The 13,078-nt window shown below is 33.5% G+C and overlaps 2 protein-coding genes across 2 annotated transcripts in view; both read left to right on the top strand.

Annotated features, from left to right (window-relative positions):
* Positions 1 to 13,078, top strand: part of LOC133188593 (RRP12-like protein) — a 387,635-nt gene that overhangs the window by 164,811 nt on the left and 209,746 nt on the right. The window lies entirely within an intron of this gene.
* On the top strand, positions 11,244 to 12,859 carry LOC133189055 (beta,beta-carotene 15,15'-dioxygenase-like). Its single transcript, XM_061324495.1, has 2 exons — positions 11,244 to 11,399; positions 11,486 to 12,859. The coding sequence occupies exons 1-2, from the start codon at positions 11,244 to 11,246 to the stop codon at positions 12,857 to 12,859; spliced, it is 1,530 nt and encodes a 509-aa protein (XP_061180479.1).

Raw genomic sequence — 13,078 nt, 5'->3', positions numbered from 1 at the left:
CATCAAATTTACAGACATTTTACTTTTACGTTGCATGATTCTCTTCTAGTAATCTCTTCTGAAGCTTTTTTTTTTTAAATTTTAGAATTTTAAAAAATTTGTGTATGCATGAGCAACGAAGTCACGCCCCTGTTGATGAGAATAACAACTTCTAAATGAAACAAGCGATATAATTTTAATGTTATGTTGAAGGTCAACTATGTAAGACAGATTTTACTTTTGAGCTATTGATTTTCAAAAATAAATCGAGTTTATAAGTAAAAAAAAAACCCCTTATTTATTACTACATCATATCTTTTAGGGCAAGATTTCCCTGTAATATGAGAATTTTTGATGATAAATAATCAATTCCCAGTTAGAGTTATCTCACTGAAGAGGATTTATTTTCCTTAATGTTAACCATTGTTGATGTTTTAAAACACCACTATTTGTAAGTATTTTATAACTTTTTGGCAACATGATGAAAGATTTTCTTAAAACTTCCTGCAAAGATAGACTTTATTCTTTTAAACTTAAATCATTGCTTATTTCTGTTACTATTGAATGCTAAAGAATTCCAAAATAGTCGAAAAATATATATTAATTTTTTCTCAACTTTTAAACCCATCACAATGTTGATCATTTGTCAATTTCTATGAAGTAGTTTATAAAAAATACTACAGGAGAAGAAGATACTTTTTGCGGTGGCATTTAACAACATAGAAATGTCTAGACTCGATATATCCCAGTGATAAATGACACTACAGAGCCACATCTGTTTCTTATTTTGACGTTTTACTGACTAGAGACAACAATAGCCAATACATAGCTTAACTGTATGACAAACGGAAAGTTTTCAATTTTTTCATCGTCAACTACCCTTATTTAGTAGTATTCCAATATCACCTGCACATAGTATACCTGTCTCCCAGCTGTTTCGATACGCAAGAACAGGCTCAAATTTAAATTGAGGCCAAGTAACAATCTATCGTTTGATTGTATTTTTTCTGGCATATTTCATACCGTTTGGTAGATTATTCCTTTTGCACTGAATTTGACTGCGGGGTACTCCAGAAAAAAATTATCACGCGTTTTTAATTTTGATGTTACAAAAGTACATGAAGAAATTGCTCAAAATTGCATTAAATTTTCAATCAAAATGGATTTCTCAAAAGAACAAACTACTCTCGTTGTGAAACTTTATTTTAAACTTAGTCTTAGGTTAATGTTACTAAACCTAAACCTGAATCTTTAATGTATTTGAAAATCCGGATCTAGAAGAAAACTATTGAGACATGCACTGTTGTCTTATGTTAAGAAAATTTGTGCAACGTCTAGATATGATCATTATTGAGATAGGACATCATTTAGAAGACATCCTTTAAAATCGTGACAGTTTTCAAAGTGGACTCATTGTTTTCTTTTTGATGTCCATCAAATTGTGTGAAAAAATTGGATGAATATGCAATGTTTATAATTCAGTTGCAATTCAATTTTCGTTACATTATGTTTTACATGTTTTTCAAAATCACAAAATGGTATTATTTATTCTGGATCACCCTGTATAAGAGAGAGAGAGAGAGAGAGAGAGAGAGAGAGAGAGAGAGAGAGAATGCATAGTTGCATAACTATTTAAAAAGATAAAAGCATGAAAATAAAAGTGACTTTATAATGTTTTTGATAAATGCTTTTTATTTCATAAATCATTATACATGTATGTAATTAAAAAATGCACCAGTTGTCAAACTTTGTCATTATACACAATCATTTCCAGTGATTCACCATGTCTCCGGACATGATTGACAACCATGCACATGATTTTCTTTTAACATTCTAAAACTTTTGTAAATGATGGCCGGTGTAAAGACAAATAATGACCCTTATAGAATATTGACGGAGGGTCATTTTTCGACGTGACCCCGGCCATTATTCGATGTCGAAAAATGATATAATAAGTAAATATATCGTAAGTTGTCCAAGCAAATACCCAGTTCGCATGAACAATTCAAAAACAATTTAATCTACTTTCTTCTAAGTGTATTTAATTTGTACGAAGAAAGAACTTTGTCCACCCAAATATCTCGATTGCCCGAACGAAAAAAAAAACAACTTGTCAGAACCATTACCTTATTTGTCTCCCCCCCCCCCAACAATGATATATTTATGCCCCCGTAATCGAGGATTCGGGGCATAAAGTTTTTGCCCTGTCCGTCCGTCCGTCTGTTTGCTTGTCCGCAAAATTTTTAACCTTGCCCATAACTATTGATTGGTTGGTGCTATGGCTTTCATAATTCACATGTGTATACATGTACCTTGTGACAAGACCTTCCTTCAGGTGCCAACAACTTTGACCCTTTGACCTTGACCTTGGAGTTTAATCTACTTTTGAAAAAACGTTAACCTTGGCCATAACTTTAGACCGTTGGAGCTAGGGCTTTCATACTTCACATATGTAATTCTTGTGACAAGTCCTTCCTTTGGATACATTATCTTTGACACTTTGACCTAGACCTTGGCGTTTGACCCTGTTTTGAAAAACTTTTACCTTGGCCATAACTTTTGAACGGATAGAGCTAGGCCTTTCATCCTACACATATGTAATCCCTGTGACAAAGTCTTCCTTTGGATACCAACAACTTTGACCACCCTTTGACCTTGGAGTTTGACCTACTTTTGGAAAACATTAACCTTGCCCATAACTTTCTGTTTTGTCTTATTTGCTAGGGCTTTTATACTTCACATATGTTATCGTTGTGACAAGACATTCCTTTGGATACCAACATCTTTGACCCTTTCACCTTGACCTTGGAGTTTGACCTACTTTTGCAAAACTTTTACCTTGGCCATAACTTTTGAACGGTTGGAGCTAGGGCTTTCACACTTCACATATGTAATTGTTGTGTCAGTACCCTCCTTTGAATACCAACAACTTTGATTCTTTGACCTTGACCTTGTAGTTGACCTACTTTTGCAAAACTTAAACCTTGACCATAACTTTTGAATGGTTGGTGCTACGGCTTCCATACTTCACATATGTAATCGTTGTGACAAGACCTTTCTTTGGATACTAACAACGTTGACCTTTTCACCTTGGATTTTGACTCATTTTTGAAAAACGTTAACATTTTCCATATCTATTCAATGGTTGCTGCTAAGGTTTTCATATTTCAAAGGTATATTTCTAGAGACAAGACCTTACTTTGGGTACCAACATATTTGATTTGCATTTAAGAAAGTTTAACCTTTGATATGAGTTGCCACACGGGAGCATCAGTGTTTCACAAACCATTGAATTATATTCCGTATTTATAAAAGTTATGTCCTTCATGGATCTTTGTAAATTTGTTAACGTTATTGAGATTCTAAAATTACAAGGTATATAATCTTGCAAAATTAAAAAGAAGGAAAAATAGACGTATTTGCTTAAAAGGTCATTATAATGACTCAGGAAATGCTGATTGATTGTATGTTTTACGTCCCATTCGAGAATTTTTCACTCATATAGAGACGTCACTGTATACCGGTGGAGGGCTTCAAAATTAGATCTTTACTCGGCACTCATTGAGAGTGAGGGTTCTTTAACGTGCCATCGCCTACCGTGAAACAGAGCCTCGGTTTTTAAGGTCTCATCCAAAAGACCTAAACGAAGAATACTAGAAATGTCTTCTGAGAAGGGGAAACATGTTGACACAAATGGATTAAATTTCAAAACAATTTTCATTCAGACCAAAACGTATCTTCAAATGTCTTGGCGGACAACGTGGACGGTCTATCAACTGAACCTTGCTCGTGCACCCCCTATCCCTGTCTAGTCTATTTCTATATAATTCAGGGTTTGGGCTTTTTGTATTTCCCGATGCTAAAAAATGAAACAAAAAGTGAATTCATTTTTTCTCTCGTATTTTTAAGTGTCATAATAGAGTAGTGAAAACTGATAGTGTACCCGAGTTGTCCGCTTTTCTAGCCAATGCCTTTCCCTTTGACTTATTTTTATTGGCGTTTCCTTTCTTTAAAAGAGAGAGAATTAAAAAAAAAGATATATCTGATACAACAAAAATATTTTTTGAAATATAAATTGGAAAATTATATGGAAATAAAATGAACATAGTATATTACGGAATTTGATGGTTCATTGGACAATGTTGCGTGCTGATCCACTAAGAATTCTGAAGTACCCCATTTGTTTCATTTGACTGCATCCTGTAAAAAACGGAAAAACGATATGTCTTACACTACAATTAACTTTGGAATTTGAGAGGGAGGGGGTGGTTATATAAAATCACATAATATTATACTGGTATTGAATCCAGATTATTTGAGAAGCTTTCACTTTCCGTTGAAAGTCCCGGTCTGTTGTCTTCACGATCATTTCGTGTTGTATTTGAGGACCTCTTGATAAAATAGTTTTTTCATATGAGAAATGGAAAAAAAAAACCAGAATGGTGAAAAAAATTATTATCCATAATTTTTTCCCCTTAAAACAGCATTCAAGAAATAAAAGTTTCAAAATTTGTTTCCTTTTAGAGCTTTAAAAGATTTTACCTACTTCATTTTTTATTGTTCCCATAATCTTTCCTTTTTATACAAGACATTTTTAAGACCTAATTTTAAAAAAGCGTGCATACTGGCTTTGAATCCTTTGAGGAACTTTCTTTATCTGGGCGTTGATTCTTTGAGGGTCCTGATCTATCGTCTTTATTTACACTCCAATATTGTGTTTGAAGACTTCGTGATAAAATATTTCTTCAATAAAGACACTTTATTTTTTCTTTAAAAAAGTTTTGAATGTTCTTTTTTTTTTTTTTTTTTTTACATATTTATTTAATTGTACGTACTAGCGTCGAATTTTGATGTCCTGAGGATCTTTGGTTATATGGGTATTGAATCTTTGAGGGTCCTAACCTATTGTTTTTATTTCAAATCCTTATTGTGTTTACAGACTTCTTAATAAAATATTTCTTCACTTAAGAGTTGTTTTGTTTTTGAATGTAAGAAAAGTTTCTTCTGTATACACTTCGAGAAAATATCGTTTATGATTTTCAAGATTTTAAAATTTTTTTATCCCCTTCTTTTATATTTGGAGTCTTGTAATTCGAAAAAATGAAATAATTTTAATATTTTTTATGGGAATGCTTCGGAGAATGTATTCCTAAACTTTGAGTGAAATTACATTAAAGTGAGAGAAATTTGACTCTCTCTGTAAAAATACTTAGGCACTTATGGAAACTGGAAGTGATGTTACCGGAAGCCCAAAATGGGAGATATGCTTGACATTCACGATTGCTATCAGATGATTAAAAAAATAAAATTAATCTATTCACATGATTTCTTTAAATCTGTGACGAAAAAAGTGGGAAGTATAATAATAATAACTAGACTTTTTTGTCGTTCAACAAAAAAAGAGGGCTTTCGACACCTTAAAAAATCAGGAAGCGTAAAGAGCGATAAATCTTACTTGATGAAAAATTTCAAGGGTTCATAAAACCAGAAGTTCTTTTGAGATCACTACCTAAATATTATGAATATCCGTCAACAGCTTTACAAAAAAAAGATAACCCTTTCAGGATTATTATTTTAAGAATAAGTAATAAATTAATACTATATTTCAATCCTCAAACACTCCTATAATCGTTAAAAAAGTGACCCCACGGACCATAATTTTTAAACTGTACTCTTCATGATTAACTCAAAACCGAAAATTGTTTAAGAATTGATTGAGAAGTGAAAAGATTACAGGGAAAGATCTGTTTAAATTCTAATCCCTTGAAATCCCTTAATTTTCAGAATTTCATTTTCAAAACCTAATCAAACTGGAAAAAAATTTAGAGTCATTCTATACTAAAAATTCACAAGAATATCTTTTTTACTTTGAGAGAAATAAATGACAGGACTGCTTTGAATTTAAGATGGGAACTTCCATAAACATCATTCAAAGACTCGTATATTCGGAGGTACTTCTCGGATAAATTTAATTATTTAAGCATCAAGAGTATGAATGCCTATGAGCAGCTGTGCTATTGCATGATTATTTCTGATAAAAAAGTAGTAAATTTAAATCCTCATGAACTCCTATAAGGGGTCAAAAAGTGACCCCTCGGACCATACGTTTTGCACTGCACGCTTTATGCTGAACTCAGAATAAAAAAAACTGTTTAAAAAGTCAATTAGAAATAACAAAAAAGTTACCGGCAAAGGACTATTTTCAGCCTTCGCCCCTTCAAATCCCTTATTTTTCGAATTTCATTTTTATATCCTAATGAGGTAGGAACAATATCACAGTCATTCTATACTTAGAATTTCACAAGAATAAATCTTGCTTACTTTCAGAGAAAACGTGACATGCATTAATTCAATATTTAACACAGAAACACTCATAGACAATTTTCAAAGGCTCATAAAACCAAAAGTACTGCTTATATTGATAAGAAACTTATAGCACAGCTTCTACTTAACAGACTCATCATCATGTAATTCCCAGATTCAGTTTCCTTTTTTATTCTTTGATTTTAAAATTTTCACCACCCCTTTTTTGTCCTACTTATGGAGTTTGATAACACTAAATGTAAAACGCTGTCGCTGAGATTTTTGAAGGTATTGGATTCAAGAATCCATCTCTAATTTGTAGAGATTGGCTTTCAAAATAAGAAAGATTTTAGCGTCTTTTGTATTTACATTTTTTCTCATGCAGCACATCATTGAGGTTTTGGTTATTTATATATAGTATGTGTACCTGCACTGGTTTTTCTAAATTATTACGTTTATAATTTGATCTAGAGCAAAAGATTAGATAAAAGAAAACCGTGTATCATTTACAAATCATTTACAAACTATGATTGCAGCGTGGCCTGGTTCATCAAAGTAAATATACAATTACGTAATAAGCGATTTTACTTTACACTTGATACTTGCGGGCCAAAACAAATAAAAAGCACGTTTAGCAAACATTATCAACATCTCATATTTATTCTGTTTATCTTTCCTCTGACCAAGAACATTGAAATAACACAACCAGATGTAACTGTGTAGATTTAGTACTTCTGATTTGTCAGATACGTAATCATTTGTCTAAACTTGTCGTTCAGATTTCGATTGAATAATTCCCTATTTACATGCAAAATAAATGTTTTGCTAAAATTGATATTTCTCAAGAAAGTTTGGGTATTATGTTATTATTCTAGTCCGTCCGTCTGTCACACTATTTCCTTTCTCAAACCCCATCCAAATTTTAATGACATGTAGTTGCCAATTCATCTTTTGTAGTATAAGTGTTATCCGGTGTGAAATAAGGATTGGGAATTTTCATTTTTTCGTTAGGCTAAATTAGGGATGAACAAAAAACCCCGACATTTTCCCACAAACACCTGAATCCCAATCCCAGAGAGAGACCTTAAAACGTTTTGCTACACCAACAATTCCGCGCAAAAACGTACCGTTCAAGAAACGAAAAGTTCGTTCCCAAAACGAACCGTAACGTCCACGAATACACGTAGTTCTTGAAACAATTATGCAAGTCACGCCCCCAAAACTTTCTGAACCGTGCAATGGCCAAATCGAAAGAATTATCTTCTTTCTCAAATATATAAAATATGTAATGAAAATAAAAAAAAAAAAAAAATAAATGTCAATCGAGAGATTTTGTTGGCAAATAAAAACGGAGCCCTAAGGGTCTGAAGAGTGAGGTTTTTATTTTTCAACAAAATCTGGAGACGGAGGGATATGTTCTTCATCAATTCTGACGACGAGGGAATCATATCTATTCTGCTACGGTGAATATTTTAATTTTTTTTGATAGAATAATGTAGAATCTAGCTTTGGACGTCATCAGGGCTGCGTTCAAGATCGTAGTGGCTAACCTAGTAGCTAGGTGTTAGATATCTATCTCTGTTGAACGGGCAGCTAGCTTAGCCGCCAAGTGTCAGATTTTGGATGAAAATAAATGTTAAAACTTTTTTTGGAACAAAAAAAAAATAATATTTCAAGCGAAAATATACATGCATATTTACATTTATTTCCCTCAGATGTAGAAAATAACCCTTTTTTGTTAAAATCGTATGTGTTGCGAAGTTGTAACTAAGGATGCCATCTTGGTTTTGGCACTTAGCATAAAATATTTATACTAGGTCTCCCTACGTAGCAGGTATGCTAGGTCTCCGTTCAAGAGCGTAGCTTTACATAGCGGCTACGTAGCAGCTACGCTGTTGAACGCACCCCAGAAGTGTCTTATGACGTCAAAATAAAATGCTACTCCTCGTTCATTGGTATCTCAAGCTTTAGAAAAAGTGCGGTTTATTCCCAAAGCACCAATTTTCATCACAATCAAAAGATGCATCTATCCTTTTCTTAGTGATCACAGTCAAAATTAGAGGAAACCGATTTTAAATTTATTGATAATACGCGAGTTTCGAGATTGTACATGTAACGTACTGTCCAACGATAGAGGCGCAAAAAGTATTCATATCAGCATGGAAGTGGGACAGTTTGGTTTAGATGCGGAAACTTGTAAAATATCTACAGACCAATAAAAGTAATATCAATAAAGAGAGAGGGGGAGGGATACATGTATATAGAATTTACATTTTTTTTGTATTGAGATGTGTATATTGTAGTACAGAAAATGGGATTTTACTTGTACTATTACACCTTAGATGGAGAAACGATGGGCAAAATTAACTTTGCTGTATTTATTGAGAAAACTTTGGCAAAGCATTTGTCCAAGAGTGAGATAAATGCAGATCAATCTTGGCTGGGATTCATACAAAATCTGTAAAAAATTTTTAAAAGTTGTACTTAGTACTTGAATTATTATTAGCTAAGAAAAAACCTTCAGTATTCAATCATTTTATTAAATCAACAACTGACCTACGTTTAATTCTAAGAAAATCAGAAGACAAATCTCCTTAGCAATGCATAAAAAGTCCTTCTGAACAATAAGAGCGCTTTTGTGTCGGAGGCAGAGTTTTGAGTTCGGTGACTTTATTCAACACTTATGTCAAAATAATTTTGTAAATAAATTGATACAGCTATGTCATCATCATTGCACATTGGTAATAAATAATATTCTTTAATAAAAATCTGATATAAATGTTACGCTTGCTTACATGTTTGTGATGCAGTGTAAAAAACTTTTACATGAAAAGAAAAAAAAGAATATTCTGTGGTCTTCAATTAGATTGATTGATTAATTGAATGTATGTTGTTTTATATCCCGTTCGAGAATTTCTCACTCATATAGAGACCTCAAATTATACCGGTGAAGTGCTTAAAATTTAGACCTTTACTCGGCACTCAGGGCCATTGAGCAGTGAGGGATCTTTATTGTGCAAATGCCTACCGTAACACGGGGCCTCGGTGTAAAATCTCTCATCCGAAGGACCCGTAACTTTCACTTTAAAGTGCCGAGAGCCTGCCGAAGGAATAGTTGCTACCTCTTTTTTCTCGACTTATGATAGTCGCGGCCGCGATTCAAACACATGGAGCGAGCGCTCTACCGACTGAGCTACCGTAACGGCTCTTCAATTAGACAGTTAGATATGTCAATGGCGTTCAACAATTAACAATATTCATTTTCATTCATACGTTGATTCGAAATGCCACATTAAACTCGAAATAAAAGACACCACAGAGTCTGACACATTTGTTTCATATTTTGATGTCGAAAAAGACATCGATGGCAAACTGAACTTTTAATAAGTTTAATATGTTTTACGGTGTGTCCGTTAGGGCGAGCGCAGATTTACACAGCTTACACTTGTAACTTTGATCTGCATCCACAAAACCTTAAACTGCACGAATCACAGTATAGACTGTGACGTCACATGACGTCGTATGTAAGTTGCATTTCAATAACGGAGTCTAAATGGGCCAAGTGCAATTTTTAAACAAAAGGCATTATAGGTGCAACTATTTTTTTGTTTCTTTTAAGCTCCATCATGTCTTTGAAAGAACTAAATCTTCGCGATAACTGCGGATCTGTTATATTCGCCGTTATCGCATGGGATCCTGGTAGCAAATTTAGGAATTCTTGGAAGGTTTTACACAAAAATTTGCTTGACGAATATACAGATTTTAATTACGATGTTCTCTGTTCTTACACTAAGTCTATTGAGTCTGCTGAGCTCGCTTCTCGCGACATTTTCTGTTTACCCGACCAAGGAGCACACGGCGGGTGCATTTGTGAAGCAACAGTTTCTTGTACATTTTCTAGAAAGCATTTTCAATTTTTTCTATTTATAAAGCATTTCAGCAGTTTTTTCGCATAAAGCACAGTCAGGTTTTAAAATAAATACGTTTACCCCCTAGCTCGAAAAAATATGCCTAATCGGTTCATAAACGGTTCATAAATTTACCCTACTTTGAGGTGAGTTTTCTTTTTAATTATGCAAAAGTTGACTACAATCAGTAAGCATATATGTTTCCCAACAATTTGTTGCAAAATAGTGTTAAAAATTTTACGTAGAAATCACCAATATTTGTACGAGAAAATTTGAAGCGTTCTTGTTGAAGCTTTCTTGCCTATCTCCAACTTCGACTAGGGTAACGCAATGAACGTGAGAACAACTTCTTTAAAAATATTTCCGACACTGTCGTTTCATTTGCATAAAATAAAGAGATTAATAAATATTATACAAAAAACTAACTTATTTATTAAGCAGATAACCTTAGATTAAATCATACAGACTCCACCCTCATAATGTGCATACAGATGTAAAAACAGATTACCTATGATAAACTCAATATAATAAACGCAGACGGAATAAACAATCTGAAATGACTTTTATACCATAGGGCACTGTAGAACTATCACAAATAACGTTGGAGGTGTATAGTATTTCATCATTTATTAGTACAGTATTACGTTTCGTGGTCAGAAAAATTTCAAGTTTATAAATTATTTAAAATTAAATTGAGCTTTTGCAGATAAATCAAATCTCGTAATTTGTTTGTAATTTTTACATAAAATGATAAAGAATTGGTTCCCTTAAGCTTCCTCAGTTGATTCTTTTGTTTTAATGTGTACTCTTAAGAGAAGAACTCTTGAGGGAAAAAAAAAAATCCTTAAGTATGTTTTAGGAACTATACCAGAATGTGGTCTCATATTTTTAAAGTTTTAATATATGTCACATATATACCTGTATAAAAATGAAAGGTGAAGGTAATATCAAAATGATAATGTAGGATAGGGTACATAAGCCAGACAGCACATTAGACTCACCAGATTTGACTTGATCAAGATTTACACAAGTCATTCACACTTAAGCTTCGTTATGATTCGTCACCTTTTATTTACGGCGTCTTTTGTTGGAATTCTTGCCGATCTCCCTGGATGGAATTTGTTGTTTGGAACCGATGTTTTAAATGAAACTTATAAAGAACCATTAACATTCGATAACCCTGTTCCTAAATGGATCAAAGGGTCTTTGGTAAGTAAATATGAATACTTCTTCATAAACTGAAAGTAGATAGTTATCACTTATATTCTTTCAATATGGTTTTTATTTCTTCCTAGATAAGAAATGGACCTGCGCGATATGGAATGGGGAAACACTCATTTCGTAACGTTTTTGATGGGTATGCAAAGTTGTATTCATGGCAATTCCCAGGAAATGGGTCTGCCTATTTCTCTTCCAAGTTTGTTCAAAGCAAGTCTTATAAAGAATCACTTAGCATAAATGACGTCGCGCCATACCAGACATTCGATAACCTTGTCCCACCCAGAACCATTATGGAACAGGAGCTGTCACTGTTTAATGGCATGGACAATATGAACGTTAATATATACAACTATTCAGGAGACTGTGTTATTCTAACTGATACATGGAAATTATACGTGGTCAACTGCTACACGCTAGAAACTATACGAGAATGCAATCCAAAGATACCAGGAGCAAAGACTAGTTTCCCTTTTCTGAGTATTTTGTCTGTGGCGCATCCGCTCCAAGAATACGGCACAAACCACCACTTAACCTTCCTCCAAAGTGAAAGCATGGAACCAAAAGTATCTAGTAAATTCACCCTTGTCCGAACAAAGTCTGCAGATATTCGGGAAAAAATTGCAGAGTGGAATGTCAAAAAAATGCCATATTTACACTCTTTTTCAACCACCGAAAGATACGCTATTATCTTAGCCTGTCCTTTTTACGTAAATATTGAGAAAATACTGACAGGTCATCTCCCGGTAGATAGCATGTTTTTCGACAAAGATGAGCCTACACTTACATACATAGTTAACATTAAAACAGGAAAAGTAACAACGATAGCAACAGAAAATGTCTACACTTTGCATCATGTAAATGCATATGAATTGGACGAAGACACCATTTTTATGGATATTGCATCTTATTCAGATGCTGCTGTTGTTGCCCTCTTAGAAATGGACACTATTATGAACGAGACACGACGCAATGCCTATCCATATAAACCCTATTTAAAAAGATTTAGGATAGACTTGAAAGCAGAAAAGATGACACCACTTTCTTTTGATGTTAACCCTAAAGTCCCCCACGTCAACATGTTGGAGGCACCCACCATTAACGAACTTTACAGATCAAAACACTACTGCTATATCTACGGTGCTGTTTTTAAAAGCGACTTTAAAACATTTGGCAATTTTTCGTTTGTCAAAAAGGATATATGCAACACAACAGGCGATATGTCATGGTCTCTTCCAGGTCATTATCCAATGGAAGGATGGTTTGTTCCGGATCCAAACGGATCAGCAGAGGATGATGGGGTCCTCATGCTTCCAGTGCTAGACGGAAATCTGGGCAAAAGTTATCTTTTGATTCTTGATCCTAAAACAATGAAACCTATCACCAAATCTTACATGCCTTTCAATGTCCCTTTCCACTTTCATGGACGATTTATCAAGAATTTGTTTTAGGATGCATCTGATATTTGTGTTTTACTCGCTTTTGATGTCTTTTCTTCTGAAGGTTTTTTAAAGAGTAGGAATGTTTTATTTGTATGGATATGTTAAACACAAAAATACACTTAATTATGAAATTTATAGAAAGTTCTTGAAAAGTAATATTTAAGAATGAATTATTAATGACAAGTAAAAATGTTTATTGTGTCATAGTTTCTTAAATTTGCACTACAT

This window comes from Saccostrea echinata, unplaced genomic scaffold (genome assembly GCF_033153115.1).
Source record: "Saccostrea echinata isolate AGI-Se365-2 ecotype Australia unplaced genomic scaffold, CSIRO_AGI_Sech_v1 ptg000016l, whole genome shotgun sequence".
NCBI lineage: Eukaryota > Metazoa > Mollusca > Bivalvia > Ostreida > Ostreidae > Saccostrea > Saccostrea echinata.
Note: the sequence above shows the minus strand (reverse complement) of the source record. Positions and strands in the feature narration are given on the sequence as shown.

Coding starts and splice junctions, on each gene's coding strand:
- LOC133189055 (XM_061324495.1), top strand. CDS start 11,244: ATGATTCGTCACCTTTTATTTACGGCGTCTTTTGTTGGAATTCTTGCC. Junction 11,400..11,485: donor AATGGATCAAAGGGTCTTTG/GTAAGTAAATAT, acceptor ATTTCTTCCTAG/ATAAGAAATGGACCTGCGCG.